A 20,912-nucleotide genomic window follows, 5' to 3' on the forward strand; every position below is an offset into this window, starting at 1 on the left:
GGAGTCTCCGACGTCAAACGTCACTTCCGGTTGTCGGCCGTGGAACGCGGAAGCCTCCCGGCGAACACGACTATTCTGATCCTGATCTACTGTACGAGTGAGTCTACTACGCCGCTTATTTACAACTGTATTTTACTATCATTCACCATGGGGTATTTTTCCTTTCATGTGAGCACTCAGGGCACCCGCCGCTGACTTCTCTGACTGCTCGTTCATCTCGAAAAGGAACATCTCCATACATCAAAATACAGGTTGTACCAAGCTATTTGCGCCACCTAGTGGCCACTCGTGGAATTTCACTTATCCACTTTTTTTATTTTATTTTATTCATTTTTTTCACTCACGCTGATACAGATCACGTGGCACATTCATTTGGAAATCACTCACATATCTTCGGTTGTGGGTCTTTTGTCACGACATCGGTTTATATATATATATATTTTCTTCGCATTTATTGTTTGATTTGAATATATCTTTGTTATCCATTTCTATTTATTATTATTTTTAGATATTGCACCATCTGTGGGTTATTGTTTACCAGTATACTTCCCCTTACACTTCACAAGGGGCATTTTTTATTTTTATTTTAGAGGTAGCGCCACCACCAATCTTCACACTTCTTTTATAACACTTGCACCTTACACTTAAGGTTTGATTGGGGCAGCTTACGCCTTTATCTAATATATTTCTCTCCCAAACATCTAGTCCGTAGCGCTGGTCATATTTCTTTATTACTATTTGTGTCTACCACCTTTGTGGGTATACAACCAGACCTAGCAGCAATGGATATATTTAAATATATGACTGGGAGAAATGTTAATGTGGAAGAGATTTTTGACCAAGTCACGATAATTCAAAGACAAGATATGGAGGGCTCCTTCAAACAACTAAAACAAAACATGGAGAAGCAATTAAGGGTCTGGTGGGATATCGCCACCCTAGAAAAATACAGCCGAGAGGGCATAACACCTAGGAGACTAAGGTGGGATATATCTCCCAATGACCACATTACAGACACCGCTTTGCTGGAGGAATGGTATCACTTCTTCAACAAATGTGAAAAGGAACTGTTAGGTATCATTATTAAGAGGAGACAATACAAATTAAAGAAAATAGAAGCCACAATTGTCCAATTGAAGGAACAACTAGCCCCCCACGCAGAAACAACTGAGTACAAAAATAAGGAGAAGAGCTTACAAGAATCTATATTAAAATATGATAAAACGATACAGGCTAAGAAGCAAAAGAAATACAAAAGAGATATTTTGGATTATAGAAACCAAAACGTTTATAAATGGCAATTGGATGAACTTTATAATGGACAAGGCAGCAGTGTGGATCCCATTGATTTAACATCCAGGGACCCCTCTGAAATGGGAGATGATGAGAACGATCCCTGGTTGGAAATAGGCACCCCCAGGACACCCAGGACTCCAGGAACCGAAATTGAAGATAATATGGATACAGACTGGGAACCAGAACCATCAACGTCTAACTCTAGGTCCAACACACACACCAATACCAGAGCAAATAGAACTCCAGGAACAAACCAAGCCCGTGTTAGCACATCCAATAGATTTGCCCCGCTAAGTTACCGTCCAGAAGTCCGATACGAGGATCAAGGCCCCCCCAGAGATGGAAGTTTTTTTTCAAGAGGCAACCGGGGAAGGCCCCCGAGAGGAGGGGCCCCACCAAGACATTACAACGACTGGAGGAACCACGGATGGCAACAGGAACAAGGAAGACAAAATGGATGGCAACAGGACCGTGGGAGGAACCATGGGTGGCAACAACCTTGGAGACGAGAAGGACAATGGGGAGCGCAAAGAGGATACCAGGGGCCACCCAATGGCCGACACACTCCATGGAGGGGGGAACAGAGAGGTCCAAGACCCCAAGGATATCGAGGAGAAACATGGAGACCAGAAGGGTTCAATTCCAACAGGAGGGAAGAACCACCGAGGTACTTCGAATACGGAAGAAACGAAAACCAAGGGGAAAACGAGGAAGGACAAAGAAAAAGAAGAAGGGTTTACTAGGAAAAGGAATATTCAATCTCAGTGGAATAACGTTTGATGAGGAGGAATTAAAAATCTTGGATTTAGGCCTAAAATATGCCCCTGATAAGAATTTGGACAAGTTTGAAGCCTATATCGATCTTCAAAAATATATCAGAAAGATTAACATAAAGAAATTCTTTGAGATCAAGAAAAACAAAACCATCCCCCCAGCACCCACCAAATTTAAACACAATTTTTTAAAAAATAAATCGACCTTCAATCCCAAAAATCCACAAAACGAAAATCTGGAAGTGTTCAAACGAATGGTAGAGGATGAAATTAGGAACTTGAAAATTGAGAGGAGGAAAGAGAAGAATATTTGGGACACAATAAGAAAACTTGAAAAAAAGAAGGGGATTGTCATCAGACCCGCTGACAAAGGGGGTGGTTTAGTCATTTTAAACCAAAAAGAATATGAGGAGGAGTTGGAAAGGCTATTAAGCGCAGAAGACACGTACAAGAAACTTCGTGGAAACCCTAAGATGAGACTACAAAAAGTTTTAAAGGATTTTATTGAAAAAGGAAAGAGGATGGGCATTTTAAACAGTAAGGAAGCGGAATATCTCCAGTTGGAAGAAGCAAGAACTCCTGTTATTTATTTTTTACCCAAGATTCACAAAGATGAAAAAAAGCCCCCAGGACGCCCCATAGTGAGTGGCATTAATTCAGTGCACTCACGTCTAGGGGAGTATTTCGATAAATTCTTGCAGCCCCTGGTCCCCAAGGGGAGATCATATCTTAGGGATAGTAAACAATTACTAAATGAAATTAAAAATTTAACTGTCACAGAAGAAGACCTTCTGGTAACTATTGATGTAAATTCCCTATATACTAACATCATACAGAGTGATGGGTTAGACAGTGTTGAATGGGCGCTGCACAAATACACTGACCTTAGACAAGCACAGATGCACTTTATTCTTGAGGGCCTGCAAATGGCCATGAATTCCAATTATTTTTGGTATAAGGGGAAGTATTACGAACAAACCAAGGGCGTCGCGATGGGAGCTAAATATGCACCTAGTGTTGCAAATATTTTTATGCAGAAATGGGAGGAAGAACAGATTTTTAGTGTAGAAAGACCCAACTTGCAATACTATAAGAGATATATAGATGATATTATCCTGATTTGGCGAGGGGATGTTGAAAGTTTACAGACTTTCTTTGACGAAATTAGTGGAAACAGATATGGATTATCGTTCACAGGCAACTGGGACAAACAAAAAATATCCTATCTGGACCTAGAGCTGTTCAAACAGGATGGAAGTATTTTCAGTAAGACATTTTTTAAAAAGACCGATAAGAACGGCTACATACCAAAGAGGAGCTGCCACCATCCTAAATGGCTGGGGAATATCCCCAAAGGACAGTTGTTACGTATACGTAGGAACTGTAGTAATGCCCGGGATTATGACATACAAGCAGATCTCCTTATAGAGAAATTTATTGAAAAGGGATACAACAAGAAGGAAATGAGAAACCTTAAGGAAATAGTGAGAGATATGAATAGGGAGGAACTCATTAGGGATAAAGATAAAAAAGAAAAGAAGAACGACTATGAATTTGCCTTCATCACCGGTTTTAATAGACAGCATAAAGAGGTGGAGAGAATAATTAAAAAACATTGGCCCATCCTTGCAGCAGACAAGACACTTAAGAAAATTCTACCAAAGAAACCTACCTTCATATACAGAAGAGCCCCAACTCTAAGAGACAAACTGGTGAAAAATGTGATTAACCCTCCAAAACGGATCACTCTTCCGACTAGCCTTAATGGCTTTTTTAGATGCAAGAAATGCCTACCGTGTAAAACGAATAAAAAACAGCCGAGAAAGATCACCAACTTTACTTCTAGCACCACAGGAGAGTCGTTCAGGATAAAAGATACTATCACGTGTACCAGCTCCTATGTGACATATGTCATTGAGTGCCCATGTCACTTACAGTACATCGGAAGAACTACCCGACAGTTGTACGTCAGGATACGCGAACATGTCAAAAACATTAGAAAGGGGTTTGAGAAACACACCCTTTCTAGGCACTTTAAAGAGGCACATGGTCAAGATCCCTCGGGCCTTATATTCTATGGGATAGACAAGATCAAAGACGATTGGAGAGGTAGTAATAAACGCAGAATGGTTTCACGCAATGAAACCAAGTGGATTTACTTGATGAGATCTCTCCGGCCCGAAGGACTAAATACTGACATAGACCTGAACTGCTTTATTACGGATACATAAACATCCAACTCTTTTATCCTCCCTATTTTATACAATTTTTATATACTTTTTAAACATTTAAAAGGATATTTTTAAAAAATATATTTTTTTACTTTTTTATATATAACTAGTCCTTTTATATAGTCTCATTTAGAAAGCTCTTAAAAACCAGTCTTTTTTACCATTAGACGTTTTTACCAATGATTTGTGGCTTTCTATCAGTTGTTTACCTTAATCGTAAAACATACCGGTTTAAGAATTTTTTACACACAGGTATGTTTTGAACTACCCTTCTCATCCAGCATCTACGGAATCCCTCCTTTTTTTTGCAATCCAAAAGTACACAATTTAGTGCTCCATCCTCACATTCTTTTGAATATATCATTTTTTTGAATATATATTTTTTGAATATTTTTTGAATATTTTTTTCAAATACATCTTTGTTTTTCCTCCCATGCCCTCCTTGATACAGTTGTATGAATCACCTTTTTATATTTAATTTTATACTACATATTTTTTACTTCTTTTAGCTTATCAGTCTCATCAAAATAAGTTTATATTTTTTTAATTTTTTTAATTTTTAAAAAAATTTTTTTTGCTCCGCACTGTACGTATTCTTTTTCATGTATCTATTACAATTTCCTTTCACATCAGTATCCACCTTTGGATATACATGTGGACTTTCTGTCCTTTTTTTCCTTTTTTCCTTTTTTCATGGCACCTGACCTTCTCATCCAGCATCATTGATCGCTGACACATTGGTGTGTACCACCCTCTTTGTTTTTCCTCCTCACCTAGTAACATTGACACATATATATGCACATACTTTTCCATGTCCTGAATCCTCTGCACAGGTATCACAAAATGATATAGTTTTTATCCGCACTGAACCATCCTCACTTTTGATGCCCCTTGCGTGTTTACATAGACTGCATAAGACCTGTCCTGTATAGTTCGAGGATTTCTGTATACACACTCTCTTATATTTTATATTTTATATTTTATTTTTTATTTTTTATTTTATTTTATTTTTTATATATATTTATGTATATATATCTCACAAATTTTCTTCACACTTATATATATTTTTATGCTTTGTATGATATATACGTAGATATGGCCCTCTTGTTTTATGTATATTCTTTTATCTATTTTTCACCTATTTTTTATAATCCGGGCTTTTTTAGCATGTTTTATATGATCACAATAAAGTTATGTTTTTAGAAAGCTAAAGGCTCGTAGCACACTCGGACAAATTAATGAGATCAGATATGATGAAGTATGGCCGTTCCCCTGCACATCCATAATGAAGAGAGTGGCTGAGTAATATGGCTTCCGGAGAGGGAGTAGCAAGATGGCTGTGTTTGTTCCGTCCCCTCCGTTACCTGGATACGGGCGGCTATAAATATTCCGGGAGTACGCTATGTTGACGCCGCCCCAGTTGACGTCATTGTGACGAAACGCGTAGGGCGGAGTCTCCGACGTCAAACGTCACTTCCGGTTGTCGGCCGTGGAACGCGGAAGCCTCCCGGCGAACACGACTATTCTGATCCTGATCTACTGTACGAGTGAGTCTACTACGCCGCTTATTTACAACTGTATGTTACTATCATTCACCATGGGGTATTTTTCCTTTCATGTGAGCACTCAGGGCACCCGCCGCTGACTTCTCTGACTGCTCGTTCATCTCGAAAAGGAACATCTCCATACATCAACATACAGGTTGTACCAAGCTATTTGCGCCACCTAGTGGCCACTCGTGGAATTTCACTTATCCACTTTTTTTATTTTATTTTATTCATTTTTTTCACTCACGCTGATACAGATCACGTGGCACATTCATTTGGAAATCACTCACATATCTTCGGTTGTGGGTCTTTTGTCACGACATCGGTTTATATATATATATATATTCTTTGCATTTATTGTTTGATTTGAATATATCTTTGTTATCCATTTCTATTTATTATTATTTTTAGATATTGCACCATCTGTGGGTTATTGTTTACCAGTATACTTCCCCTTACACTTCACAAGGGGCATTTTGTAGACTGAAAACTGTTTATTCCTGTATAATTTAAGAGTTTGTGAGCTATTACTTCAAAATAATGCACAGGAATAATGCCCCAAACAACCTAAAGGTACATTTATTAACCACTTCTGGACCGGAAGGATTTGCCCCCCCCCCCCCCCCGTAATGACCGGGCCCTATTTTGCAATTCGGCACTGCGTTAATTTAATGGATAATTGCGCGATCGTGCGACGCTGTACCCAAATAAAATTGATGTCCTTTTTTCCCCACAAATAGAGCTTTCTTTTGGTGGTATTTGATCACCTGTGCGATTTTTATTTTTTGCGCTATAAACAAAAAAAGAGCGACAATTCTGAAAAAAAAAAAAACAATATTTTTCACATTCTGCTATATAACATTCTCAAAATTTTTTAACATTTTAGGCCAATTAGTTTTCTGCTACATATTTTTGGTAAAAATAAAATCGCAATAAGCCTATTTTGATTGGTTTGCGCAAAGGTTATCACGTCTACTAAAAACGGGAAAGATTTATGTCATTTTTGTTGTTTTTTTTTTCTACTAGTAATGGTGTCGATCTGTGATTTTTTGCAGGACTGCAACATTGCGGCGGACAGATCGGACCCCTGACTGAAATTTTTGACACTTTTGGGGGGACCAGTGACATTACTAAATCAGTGCTAAAAATATGCACTGTCACTGTAATGACACTGGCAGGGAAGGGGTTAACATTGTGGATGATCAAGGGGTTAAATGTGTACCTAGGGGCAATTTTCTAACTGTATGGTGGGGGGGGGGGCTTGTGAAATGATCACAGAGACCTGTGATCCTATATAGAAGGATCACAGGAGCTCTGTGATCATTCCAGAGAGAAGGACGGTCAGCTGTGTTTACAACATCTGACCGTTCTTCTCTCTCAGCGGAGAACAATCGCGGGTGGCAGGCGGCAATCAGAGCTTCCTGCCCCATGCATTGGAGTCCTCGCCCCCTAGCTGCAGGCGCGCGACCGACGTATACCTACATCGGTTTGCGCAGGAGGGCCACCCTGCCACAGTATAACTGCAGCTGGCGGTCGGGAAAGGGTTAATTGTGTTATGGCAAATGCAGTTAAACAAGGCATGCATCAATGAATAATTATTTACCCAGACTTAATAGCACTGTAACAGATGAACAGTCAATGACCTACTAACTGACACTTGAAAGACCATACCATAGCAACATTAAATTGAACTATAACTGAGTAGCTGGAGTCTCTAAATGGCATCAACCAATTCAGAAGAATAGAAAGGGTCCTGGTGTACACATTTTGCATACCACTCCACCACTGCGACAGGGAGTGGGTGTACACGTTTCTAGTATGAGGGTGCCCCTGGAGGTGGTCAAAAATATGTGGCACCTAGTATGTAATGTGGGCCAACATTTGGTGGGGCCCTTCTTTAGGTGGTGCACTGGCCCTTTAAGAGTGTGGTTGGATGATAGGAGATAGGTCTTTAAGCAGGAGCAGTCTCTAGATGGACTAACAATGTGTAGTGGGAATTTAGGAAATGTAGTTCAGCCCTCCACTCCCTGGCAGGTGGCTAGTCTGGTCCCAAACTTGGCGATCATCAGTCCCCAGTTATCAAATCTCAGTCCTTCACAAAGGCCGCAGTCTCTCCAATACTGAAGATGCAGCGACTATTTCCTTCTCTCTCAAACTCAGTCTTTGAAGGCAGCTCTAATAGGCTCCAGCATAGGTTCCTCCCCTCTCCCCGATGTGGATGAATAGGCACAGTAACAGGTCCTCTTAGGTCTTCTCTAATTGCTCCAATCCCTCGGCAGGCTTGCTGTCTTTCTCTGGACTGCTGTGATGGGGATCAGCTTGCCCAGGGAATCTGTGGGGACTGAAATCAAGAGCCTGTTTGTCGTCATTGACAAGTGTGGTGCAGTGCCCCCTTTAGGAACTACGATTCCTATCATCCATGGCTCATGCCTGGTGAGTCCTTTCTGATGCTCCCATTGGCTCTCTTTCTCTCTCCTGCCCTCTGATTGGATCCAATCTCATCACTGTAAGAGGAAGGGGGAAGAAAATAACCACCAGGAAATTCCCCATTTTCACAGAGCCGCTCTATAGAAAATCTGTGGAGGGTTGAGTGGAGAATCGAACCCGCATGCAACTGCTCTGTTTAATGCTTCCTGGACACACTTGCAGCCACTTGGCAAGGGCAACACAAATACAGGGAGGAGGAGGAGAAAACACTACTCTATCTGCATAGAGTGCACCATCTGGGTGTGTGTGTGTGTGGGGGGGGGGGGGGGGCAGATGGCAGCTCTGGTGGTGAGAAAAGTGAGGAGGAATTCACACAGCACAGCTGTCTGGCACCTATATGAACTATATACAGTATATACTGTGTGTATATAAATATATATATATATAGTTCATACCCTTGTACATAGCTGTGAATATACAAAAGGAGGCAAAGTCAGGTTAGTCAAGCAGATAAACTCGACAATCGACATGAACACCAGAGTTTGGTAAGGGAACCTCCCACCAGTTTGTAAAGGGAGGGAGGTTGCCTTGACCAAAGGACACTGTTACTGGTATGGCCCACTGAAGTGTGCCAGGGGGTGAGCCAGAGTTGCCCTCCACAGAAACTAAAGTGGCGAGGGTTGGGGTTTCATCAAGCCCTTTGAGTGGTAAAGAGTTTCTCCAGGACTCTCACTAAATGCGTCATATGACAGTCTCTTTGATGGATGGATCCTGCTTTGTTCCCTCTTGACCGGAGGAAAGGATGACTCTTCCTGTCTATGCTCTGCCAGTAAACCACTTCTTGGGAGTGGCAGTGGCCAACAGTTACCTTGCGAAGCTTGTGTTCCTCCCTATGATCAGGGGATACAAGCATGTTGCGCTTCCCTATGAGGAGCACCCCAGAGGAGTCAGTTGTGACAAAATATGTAGGGAGGAGAGATGTGCTTGCGTCATCGCTTCAACTCTAAGTGATGCTAAAAACACCATACATGCCAGCTGAGAATGTTTTCTATTGGACATTTTATTTTATTTGTTGTAAATGTGATTTTAAGGCTTAATGAACCAGTTTTTAGGGGTTTTACACTATACGGTTCATTTAGTTTCCTAATGTTGCCGTGAGTACAGTTTTGGAATAAAAGAAGAGATGAAACTGGCTGCAGAGACATATAAATATCGCCAACACAAGTGGAGTAGATGAAGGATCATATATAAACCAACTTGTTTGACCTTTCTTTAACCAGAAAGTCATTTTTTTTCCCAAGAGTTGATGGTGTAGACCTTTGAACATTTACCTGCTTAAAGGGGGAATGTGGACGTTTTCACTTTGAGGACTCTCTTTTCACATTAATATTTTCACAAAAGGACTTTTGTTGTAAATTCACATTTAGTTTATGTGTTTTATTATTTATAGTTTGAATATCGCAACACTGTATTTATATATAACCTCTTAGATTCTTCTTCATTCTGACTTGGTCTACAGTTGTAGGGTCCAGTCCTTTAGTCCAATTTGGTGCCACATCTTGTTTATCATCTGATGTACTTAGACAGGCATTCACCCTGGCATTGAAAGGCATTCTGAAATTGGTAGATCAAATCTAAAGCCTTTTCTGTTTGCCCGAATTCCTCTTGCAGCATCGTAAGGTAGTCAGTCATAGGCTGAGCAAGTCTTTTGATTGAACTTGAGATTTCTGCAGAAGCCTTTCTCAAGCTCTCAGTGATGCACTCTATTGTGCTTCTGGGACATCCCATTCTTCCAGGGCCTGCTCCATCCTGGCTGTGAAGGAACAAACCCCCACTGTGCTTGAGTGCTTCCTTCAGTATACCACTTCCTCCAGTTTTGAACATAGATATCAGATATTATAGCCACATATTGCAACCAAGAACTAGGCAGAACTCATTTTAGTTGCAAAACTGGAACACTTTATTGAACAAAAATACAGGCTTTTTATACACTTTAAAAGTATGGCAGTGACCACCCAAATATTAACCCAAAACATCACACAAGGGTTTAGATAATGAGGTAGGGCTGACTCAATGCTAATCCCCCTAAAGCAACTACTAGCTGATCCTGTCTGCATTTTCTCACAGATCACTGCACCAGGCTGAATTTCAGTGTGAATAGGACACATAGAAAACAATTGTTTTATGTGTGACACTGGTGCAGCAAAGCATCGGTCGCCTCACTAGCGTGAAAAGGCCTTTAAAAGCACAGGTTTTTTTCATGTCACCCTTGAAGTCACATTAAATGACTCTCTACCATCTGTACAGTATTACTTTTTTTTTTTTTTGCTTTGTTAAATGCCCCCCCCCCCCCCCCCCATGGCAATACCCAGATCCCCATGACCTTTTTAAACAATAGCATTCGCAGATTTCAATGGAATCTACTGCTAAATTCAAGCTTTGCAAATTTCAAACAAGATTCAACGAACCCACTATGAAACAATCACAGACAAAGTAGCTCACCTCTGTTCAGGACCAACATCCTGATAGTGAGAATGGGGGAACATGCCTGTACATTGTATGTTGGCACAGCTACCTGTAAAATGAATGGTTTTATGGAAAAGGCCAAATATAGCGCTTGCTAATAAAACACTAATGGATCGCAATATCCATGCCAACCTCTGTGGTAGGTATAAATAATCAATCAATAAATAGTGGTATAAATAATTAAATATCAGGTGAACAAATGTAATTAATGTTGGTAAATCATCAAAACTCCCAATAAATAATTTAAATAGGTGCCACAATGTGCATAAGTGACTTGGTGAATAATATATAAAAAATATAATAATATAAAAAATATATATAAATAAAATTAAAAAATGGTAGAAGACCAAAGACGAATATACTCAAAAATATTATAATATAAATAGTCCAGAGTAAACAGTGACTGTAGTGCTTAAATATTGATAAAGTCCTCAGTGAATGTGAGTCTTTAAAATTCAAAGGTGCAGATGCTCAGACATGATTGGCCATATCATCGATTCCTTGCCTCGTGTGAGTGAATAAATTGGATCACTTACCGGATCTTGTGGGTCCTATATGCCATATGGCATTAGAACCATTCGAGCTTAATAGCCCCCTGGGCTGGATAGGTTTCCCCTCTATGGCCCTATGGGCTGGTAACGGCTCCTTTAGGCTCCAGGGTAAACAACCAAGTGTGGTAGGGAAAAGAAAAAAAAAAGGCTCCAAATAGTGTAGTAATTTTAAGATTAAGATAGTTTATTTCCCATATATCGGGTTCAAATGCAGATAAACGACAAATCACTGGTTGTCAGCGGTGCGGGCTGCGCGTCCTCCTTGCAGAGTGGCGAGCTAGCTTCCGGCTTGTGATCCACCCATGTGACGTAATGACGCTATGCGGTCCAAACTGACGCGTTTCGTCACTTCCTGTGACGTCCTCAGAGTACAGCCACCTGTAGTCTTTATCTGGGGCTGCCAACAGAGTGACAACAAAGAAACACAGTTAAAGCAGAGTTTCCACCGGCTGTCGTGTGCTGCCGTCGCCATTGCCGGGAAGGGGACCTGGCAGTGAAGCCTTACGGCTTCACGGGCGGGTCCCTACTGCGCATGTGCGAAGTGCATTGTGCATTCGGATTGGCTCGGCAGCGGGGTAAGGAGAAGGGGGCCAAACTTCTGAGGGACGGCGGCGAGTCGCCGCATCCCGGAAGTGGGGAAGGGTACCTGTCAAAAACAGGTACCCGTTCCCCCCTCCCCACTGAAAGGTGCCAAATGTGGCACCGGAGGGGGGGGGGAATCAAGTGAGTGGAAGTTCCACTTTTGGGTGGAACTCCTCTTTAAGAGACAGTTGTCACGTTATACATAAAGATTCATCTTCTCCCCTGTACTCTGGAGGTTGGATGCTGCTGACGTCATAAGGACTGATGCAGAGACCATATTCATATTGGACTCTGAGGAACTGTCCACAACTGGAGCATGGGCGAGCGCCATCTGCTGGAGGGAGTGGAGTAAATGTGCCTTTCCCGTCCCCTAGATACAAACGAGCATTTAATCCTTGCAGTGCCGCTGCAGCCCCAGTACAAGGGAGGTTTTTATTTTAACTTTTACTTTAGCCTTATAAAAACAGTCAAGCTGTATTAATTTTAAATACCCAATCATGTGAAAAGAAAAATAAAGCCATTTTGCTTGTGCAGGATTGCAAGCAGATTCCCAATAAATGTTATACAAAGCGGTACAAAATGCATTGGGGCACAACACATGTAAAAATACAAAATGTGAACATATACCGTATCTTACAAAAGTAAGTACACCCTCACATTTTTGAAAATATTTTATTCTATCTTTACATGTGACAACACTGAAGAAATTACATTTTGCTACAATGTAAAGTAGTGAGTGTACAGCTTGTATAACAGTGTAAATTTGCTGTCCCCTCAAAATAACTCAACATACAGTCATTAATGTCTAAATCGCTGGCAACAAAAGTGAGTACACCCCTAAGTGAAAATGTCCAAATTGGGCCCAATTAGCCATTTCCCCTCCCCAGTGTCATGTAACTCGTTAGTGTTACAAGGTCTCAGGTGCGAATGGGGAGCAGGTGTGTTAAATTTGGTGTTATCGCTCTCACTCTCTCATACTGGTCACTGGAAGTTCAACATGGTACCTGATGGCAAAGAACTCTCTGAGGTTCGGAAAAAAAGAATTGTTGCTCTACATAAAGATGGCTTACGCTATAAGAAGATTGCCAAGACCCTGAAACTGAGTTACAGCACGGTGGCCAAGACCATACAGCGGTTTAACAGGACATGTTCCACTCAGAACAGGCCTCGCCATGGACGACCAAAGAAGCTGAGTGCACCTGCTCAGCGTCATATCCAGAGCTTGTCTTTGGGAAGTAGATGTATGAGTGCTGCCAGCATTGCTGCAGAGGTTGAAGGGGTGGGGGGGTCAGCCTGTCAGTGCTCAGACCATACGCCGCACACTGCATCAAATTGTATTGCATGACTATCATCCCAGAAGGAAGCCTCTTCTAAAGATGATGCACAAGATAGCCCGCAACAGTTTACTGAAGACAAGCAGACTAAGGACATGGATTACTGGAACCATGTCCTGTGGTCTGATGAGACCAAGATAAACTTCTTTGGTTCAGATGGTGTCAAGCGTGTGTGGGGGCAACCAGGTGAGGAGTACAAAAACAAGTGTGTCTTGTCTACAGTTAAGCATTGTGGTGGGAGTGTCATGGTCTGGGGCTGCATGAGTGCTGCTGGCAATTGGGGAGCTACAGTTCATTGAGGGAAACATGAATGCCAGCATGTACTGTGACATACTGTAGCAGAGCGTAATCCTTTCCCTTCGGAGACTGGGCCGCAGGGCAGTATTCCAACATGATAATGACCCCAAACACACCTCCAAGATGACCACTGCCTTGCTAAAGAAGCTGAGGGTAAAAGTGATTGACTGGCCAAGCACATCTCTAGACCTAAACCCTATTGAGCATCTGTGGGACATCCTCAAACTGAAGGTGGAGGAGCGCAAGGTCTCTAACAGCCACCAGCTCTGTGATGTCGTCATGGAGGAGTGGAAGAGGACTCCAGTGGCAACCTGTGAAGCTCTGGTGAACTCCATGCCCAGGAGGGTTAAGGCAGCGCTGGAAAATAATGGTGGCCACACAAAATATTGGCACTTTGGCCCCAGTTTTGACATGTTTACTTAGGGGTGCATTCACTTTTGTTGCCAGCAGTTTAGACATTAATGGCTGTGTGTTGAGTTATTTTGAGGGGACAGCAAATTTACACTGTTATACAAGCTGTACACTCACTACTTTACATTGTAGCAAAGTGTCATTTCTTCAGTGTTGTCACATGAAAAGATAGAATAAAATATTTACAAAAATGTGAGGGGTGTACTTACTTTTGTGAGATACTGTAAATAAAATATGATGAATCAGTAAGAGGTATCCATAATAAATGCCACAGGAAATGACTGTATTATGAGATGGTAGTTTATAAACTGTAGATCACATGTGTCAAACACAAGCTGCGAGTGGAATTCAGCCCACCAGGCCATTTCATGTGGCCCTAGCACCTCAGGCTTTGTTTCAGCCGGAATGTGGTGGAACTCCATTCTGTCACCTCCGGCTCTGGTCCTCCACTCCCTGCTCACCACTGTCACTTGTAAACACAGAAGCTTTCAGTGTTTACAAGGACAGCTTTCCTCTCGATGGCCCTCATAGTTCCCTCTCTGCCCTGCACTCACGGCAGGGACAAGAGAGATGCAATTGCAGGTGCAGTGTGGGATGGGGCATCACATGGTGCCTGGGTACACAGATTTTGACCAATGATCTCCCTGCAAGTGAGAGAGAGGTGGAGCCACCTACACTGCTGGTAGGTACTAGAACCAGGCAGGTGAGATGTGAAGAAGCTTTTAGTGGGAGGGGAGATGAGGGCTGTGGAGGGAGATGTGTGCAGAGGTGGAAGATGTGGAAGAGTGATGCAGAGGTCAGAGCCAAGGAGGGGTGGAATTGAGATGTGAACAGCCTGTGAAAGATAGCTGAACCCTGCACTCTGTACACAGCGCACATCTAAACCCTGCATTCTGTACAAAAGCACACCCCTGAACCCTGCACATAACACACTCCTGGTATTAATTGCTCCTATAAGATCCTCCCACTGTTAGTGCAGTTTGGCCACACCCACCATTCTATGCAGTTTGACGGGGGGTGTAGTTGAGTTCCTCCACCAATTCTCTGAGAACAAAAGCCCTGAATAAAGTTATATAGTCTTACAGATACAACCAGCCCTTTGAGAAAAACCATAATATTGATGTGGCCCACGATGAAATTGAGTTTGACATCCCTGTTGTAGATGGTAAAGGTTTCTAGCAGGGCAAGCAACATATTGCATAGAAGAGTAATTATAAATCCAGTCAAAATAGGGAATAGAGTCAAATGTACAGTTAGAATAATAAGGAGTGTTGATGTATAGACCAAGAATCCCATTTACTGTATCATCAAACCGGTACATTGAGTTATGCAAAGTGTGAAAAATCCTTTCTATCAACATTATAGAATCCAATCTCAGGGCTGCTGATAAGGCAGTATATCCAGCCCTCCTGTAATGGGCCCAGGTCTCATTGGTTCAAAAGTGGGGTCCGGGTATCTGACGAGCCGGAGGGAAGCAGTACTGCCTTATTGCTGACACTTGTGACTCTTCGACAGTGCTGCCGGCTTCTACTTTTCTTTTCTTCATCTGGTTGCACTGCAGGAGTATTGGTTCTATTATCTGTGCCCCCTTCCCCCTTCTGTTTAGGAACCCTGTGTACCAGGGGTGTAACTACAGGGGTTGCAATTGCAACCGGGCCCCATGCTCCAGGGGGCCTGTGTGGTCCCCCTGTACACCTGTATAGGAGGGGCAGCATGTAGTGAAATCACTGTCCTCCTTTTTCCTCCTGTAGCTGTAGGAGGAAAATGGAGGAGATTGGTTCCTCTGTATGCTGCCCCTGCCACTCTTCCTATCAAGTTCACTTGTGTTCTGCTGTCTCTGGGCCCCTGTGTGCTCCCCTGGTCCCCCCCCCACTGTGCTGCCCCCCCCTACTGTGTTCCCTTCCCTCCCCTGCCGGCAGCTGCATATGTAATATACTGGCTCCTTCCTTTTCTGAATGGACAGAGTCATAGTCAGTGACATTGTAAAAAAATAAAATGATAAAAAATATATAAAATACAATTAAAATACCAAAAAATAAAAACTACTGACACCAGTGGGTGAACTTCCAGGATCGCAAAGGTCACACTTGTGACCGGGCCCTGGCATTTCACCACTGTGGGGAGGCCCCAAGATGGCAGGAGGGGGGCCCACTGCAGAACTGAAAGGGTCCTGCTGCTGGACCGAAATAAAGAGCCCCACAATGAGAGTAAAGGGCCTCAGGATTAGTGGGAAGAGTGAAGGGCCCCGGCCAGGGGTCCGGGGGGGCCCTTCATGGTTTCTTGCACCGGGCCCTGAAGGTTCTAGTTACACCTCTGCTGTGTACCCCTTTCCCCCACAGTGCTGCTGTTTTTCCTCCTCTCCTCTCCTGCTGGCAGCTGCTGAGGGCATACAGCAGGTATTTCAGGGTGGTGAGTGGAGGGGCTCACCATCCTGAATGAACGCACCACCCTGAATGAACACAGTGAGTGATTGGTACCAATTTCTCACAGTATATTAATAGAGGACAGACTCAAAAAGAGGTATGTATGTGGGGTACTTGGGGTATAGGTACCCACGTACTAAGTATTGGAAAATGAAAGGAAACAAACGGGGCAAGGGGGGACTTTTTAAGGGGGTACCGTCATGGGACTAATAGACATAAATAGACATTGAATATAAAAGAATAATTTGTATTGGGTTTAACAACATGTATTAAAAGTATATACTGTGTTTCTGATGTCACAGATAGCAGTATTACAAATGTCATAAAAACATATGAACAAAGGCCAAGAGTAGCAAACCATATAAATAACAAAGTCGTTTCCTACATATAGGGATGATAGAGTGATCTACACAGACCCTATGCTAACCAGAAAACAAAAGTACTGGTTAATTTTATATGTAGTATACGCAGATGCCCAAAAACTTGCCCGACATGTTTCGTGGAACACCGCTTCCTCAAGGGCAGTTGAGGGGTTATATGAACATCACAAATGCTACTAAACAAAGAGAAAGAAAAAAAACATATATGTCAGAATATAATATAATAAGATAGTCAGTAGTTATATATACATATATCATACATAAGTGATCATATAAAATGCAAGGGTCACAAGAGGGAGCATAGGCCACAAATAGAACCCCCCTGTATAGCGTGTCAATCACAAGTCAACAGATGGACCAGGGATCATAAGGTGGAAGTATTCCCCCAGGGCGAGCACGGGAGCAGACCACAGCATACAGGCCCTATAAGTATGGATATTCGGGAGTTGGAGGTCCCGTTGTGTTGGGTCTAAATAAGATAGTATAATAGACAGGTGTATGCGGTAAGTAAAGCATGTATATATATATATATATATATACACAAATGTGCAAAAAAGCTATCAGTGCAGTTATGTGAATAGGAACATTTATTTTTTGAAAAGAATATATCCGGCAGCCACCACCAGATAGTGTTATCCACTTCCACAATATAAGTAATTCAAAACAAACAGGTACTGCGCCAGAAAAATAAATTTATGTATAATGACAATATGTGTAAATAATAAGCAAACTAAATTACCTTAAATCATAAGTGCTTCCCAATATCACACAATAAATCAAAAAATAAATAAGTATCAATAAATCAATATGTGCATACACTCAAAATCATGAAATTAAATGTCCATAAATAGGTGGACAAATGCATAAAAGTCTCACTCACCTCTGCCGCTTTGAGTCTCTGACTGTTTTTCAACAGGCGGTGATATGTTGCCTCCTCACCACCTGTTTTATTCCCCTAAATGCTGCATCACTCCCACCAAAACCACATGCATTGCATGCGGTTGTGGGGAAGTTGCAACATTGACCCTTGTCTTTGAACGGGATGCGTTTGCATAGTTGCCAATATTTAAAATAAAATTCCAGGGTTACTTTGCGGCACCGCTATCAATTACCACACCCACTTCCCTGAAGCTCTGCCCACTCTGCATAATTAATCTCCGCCTACTTATCAGATTATAGAGTCTACTCAATAGAGAGAATTACAGGAAATTGATAAGGGAATTTCAAACTTGAGGCCACAGTAGCAGAGTTGGAATAATTCTCCCATTCAGCTGCACTACTTCTGTGTAACATTTATGGGCAGCCTGATTAACAGGCGCTTCCAGGGACAGTATAAATTACCTGGGACAGGCTCCTATTTTCAGGGACTGTCCCAGGAAAAAAAGGGACAGTTGGCAAGTATGCGTTTGGTGGTCAGTGGTGGCGCCCACTAAATGCAACTGGGAATATAATTCTTGCCGCAGTCACGAAGCAAAGCATCATGGCTGCAGCATGTGTACACTCCCAGCTGCTGCCTTCTCAGCTAAAGTACTCTTCACATGGTTGGACTGATTGGGTCCGCTTGTCAGTTTTTCAGGAGGACCGGATTGGACCATCAATTGTCCTCTATGGAGTAATGGATGTAAACAGACATGTATTTTGTGTCTATATTGTTTATAGGCTGAATTTTTTGTTATTAAAATCTTTTTATGTTTGGATATTTGTGTTGATTAGTCTTTGATTTATATGACATGTTTTCTTATTGTTTTAAAATCAATTTTATTGAAAGTACTAAGAGAAATATACAGTGCCTTGCGAAAGTATTCGGCCCCCTTGAACTTTTCGACCTTTTGCCACATTTCAGGCTTCAAACATAAAGATATAAAACTGTAATTTTTTGTGAAGAATCAACAACAAGTGGGACACAATTATGAAGTGGAACAAAATTTATTGGATATTTCAAACTTTGTTAACAAATAAAAAAACTGAAAAATTGGGCGTGCAAAATTCAAAAGTTCAGTGAGGATCTCTGAATGATCCAATGTTTTTTTTTTTTAATGTTAACCTAAATGACTAATGATGATAAATAGAATTCACCTGTGTGTAATCAAGTCTCCGTATAAATGCACCTGCACTGTGATAGTCTCAGAGGTCCGTTTAAAGCGCAGAGAGCATCATGAAGAACAAGGAACACACCAGGCAGGTCCGAGATACTGTTGTGGAGAAGTTTAAAGCCGGATTTGAATACAAAAAGATTTCCCAAGCTTTAAACATCCCAAGGAGCACTGTGCAAGCGATAATATTGAAATGGAAGGAGTATCAGACCACTGCAAATCTACGAAGACCTGGCCGTCCCTCTAAACTTTCAGCTCATACAAGGAGAAGACTGATCAGAGATGCAGCCAAGAGGCCCATGATCACTCTGGATGAACTGCAGAGATCTACAGCTGAGGTGGGAGACTCTGTCCATAGGACAACAATCAGTTGTATACTGCACAAATCTGGCCTTTATGGAAGAGTGGCAAGAAGAAAGCCATTTCTTAAAGATATCCATAAAAAGTTTAGTTTAAAGTTTGCCACAAGCCACCTGGGAGACACCAAACATGTGGAAGAAGGTGCTCTGGTCAGATGAAACCAAAATCGAACTTTTTGGCAACAATGCAAAACGTTATGTTTGGCATAAAAGCAACACAGCTCATCACCCTGAACAAACCATCCCCACTGTCAAACATGGTGGTGGCAGCATCATGGTTTGGGCCTGCTTTTCTTCAGCAGGGACAGGGAAGATGGTTAAAATTGATGGTATGATGGATGGAGCCAAATACAGGACCATTCTGGAAGAAAACCTGATGGAGTCTGCAAAAGACCTGAAACTGGGACGGAGATTTGTCTTCCAACAAGACAATGATCCAAAACATAAAGCAAAATCTGCAATGGAATGGTTCACAAATAAACATATCCAGGTGTTAGAATGGCCAAGTCAAAGTCCAGACCTGAATCCAATCGAGAATCTGGGGAAAGAACTGAAAACTGCTGTTCACAAATGCTCTCCATCCAACCTCACTGAGCTCGAGCTGTTTTGCAAGGAGGAATGGGCAAAAATTTCAGTCTCTTGATGTGCAAAATTGATAGAGACATACCCCAAGCAACTTACAGCTGTAATCGCAGCAAAAGGTGGCACTACAAAGTATTAACTTAAGGGGGCTGAATAATTTTGCACAACCTATTTTTTAGTTTTTTATTTGTTAAAAAAGTTTGAAATATCCAATAAATTTTGTTCCACTTCATGATTGTGTCCCACTTGTTGATTCTTCACAAAAAAATTACAGTTTTATATCTTTATGTTTGAAGCCTGAAATGTGGCAAAAGGTTGCAAAGTTCAAGGGGGCCAAATACTTTCACAAGGCACTGTATGTTCAAATCTATCAACTAATAATACTTTAATTCTTGAGAGTAGGTGCGTAAATTGAGGCAGGCTTGTAGGGACCCCAGTGCATTCCCAGGGGCCGATGATGCTATTAAGATGGCCCTGTGTGTGGTGTCATTCATTCAGTCTTTAAAATCATAGCATTCAGGCAGTATTTATAAAGCAGACCATGCACTGAAATTCTGTTAAGCCCCCATTTACAACAGATAATGGATACTGCTGCCTGCTTATGCATTTTACGAGACATACATGGTGTCCTATGGAGTTATGGAGTGTTCTGTGATAGGTGTGAATGAATCACCTGACTACAACTTCCCTTGCTGCAGAGACCAGAAGCAAAAAAAGTGTTAAACATATTTGTAAAGGTCAACACTGTGACTTATAAATATGTGTGTAGAATGAATAAAGCAGAAGCTGGTAGATCCTTTGCATTCAGGGCCGGCGCTACCTATAGGCAAGGTAGGTGCTGGCCTAGAGTGCAAATCAGTGTAGTTAAGGAGGTCCAACCCCCCCCCCCCCCAGAATGTCTATCTACAGTGCCACAGCTAAGCATGTGTAGCCTTTCAGGTGCGGCCAGGAGTCGCACAGCAGCCTGTCTCCTCCACGCACCAACAAGATTCTGCAGAGAAAGCATATTTGCCAGCTGTCTGGCAGCGGCTGCATCCTGGGATCTGAGCTGCGGGGACAACAGTAATGTCTCCTTAATGTTCCTTGGTTGCAGGGCATTC

At 42.0% G+C, this 20,912-nt stretch overlaps 1 protein-coding gene across 1 annotated transcript in view; it reads left to right on the top strand.

Moving 5' to 3' along the window:
• The window catches only part of LOC309558489 (uncharacterized protein), a gene marked incomplete at its 3' end in the record, with an annotated part of 129,305 nt that overhangs the window by 102,659 nt on the left and 5,734 nt on the right, over positions 1-20,912 (top strand). The window contains exons 3-5 of the mRNA XM_082261558.1: positions 772-1,963; positions 2,062-2,710; positions 3,107-4,178. Of these exons, the coding sequence (XP_082117684.1) occupies positions 772-1,963; positions 2,062-2,710; positions 3,107-4,178 (2,913 nt within the window). The remainder of the gene's footprint in view (positions 1-771; positions 1,964-2,061; positions 2,711-3,106; positions 4,179-20,912) is intronic.

The sequence above is a fragment of the Pelophylax lessonae genome (assembly GCF_965119305.1).
Source record: "Pelophylax lessonae genome assembly, chromosome: 6".
NCBI lineage: Eukaryota > Metazoa > Chordata > Amphibia > Anura > Ranidae > Pelophylax > Pelophylax lessonae.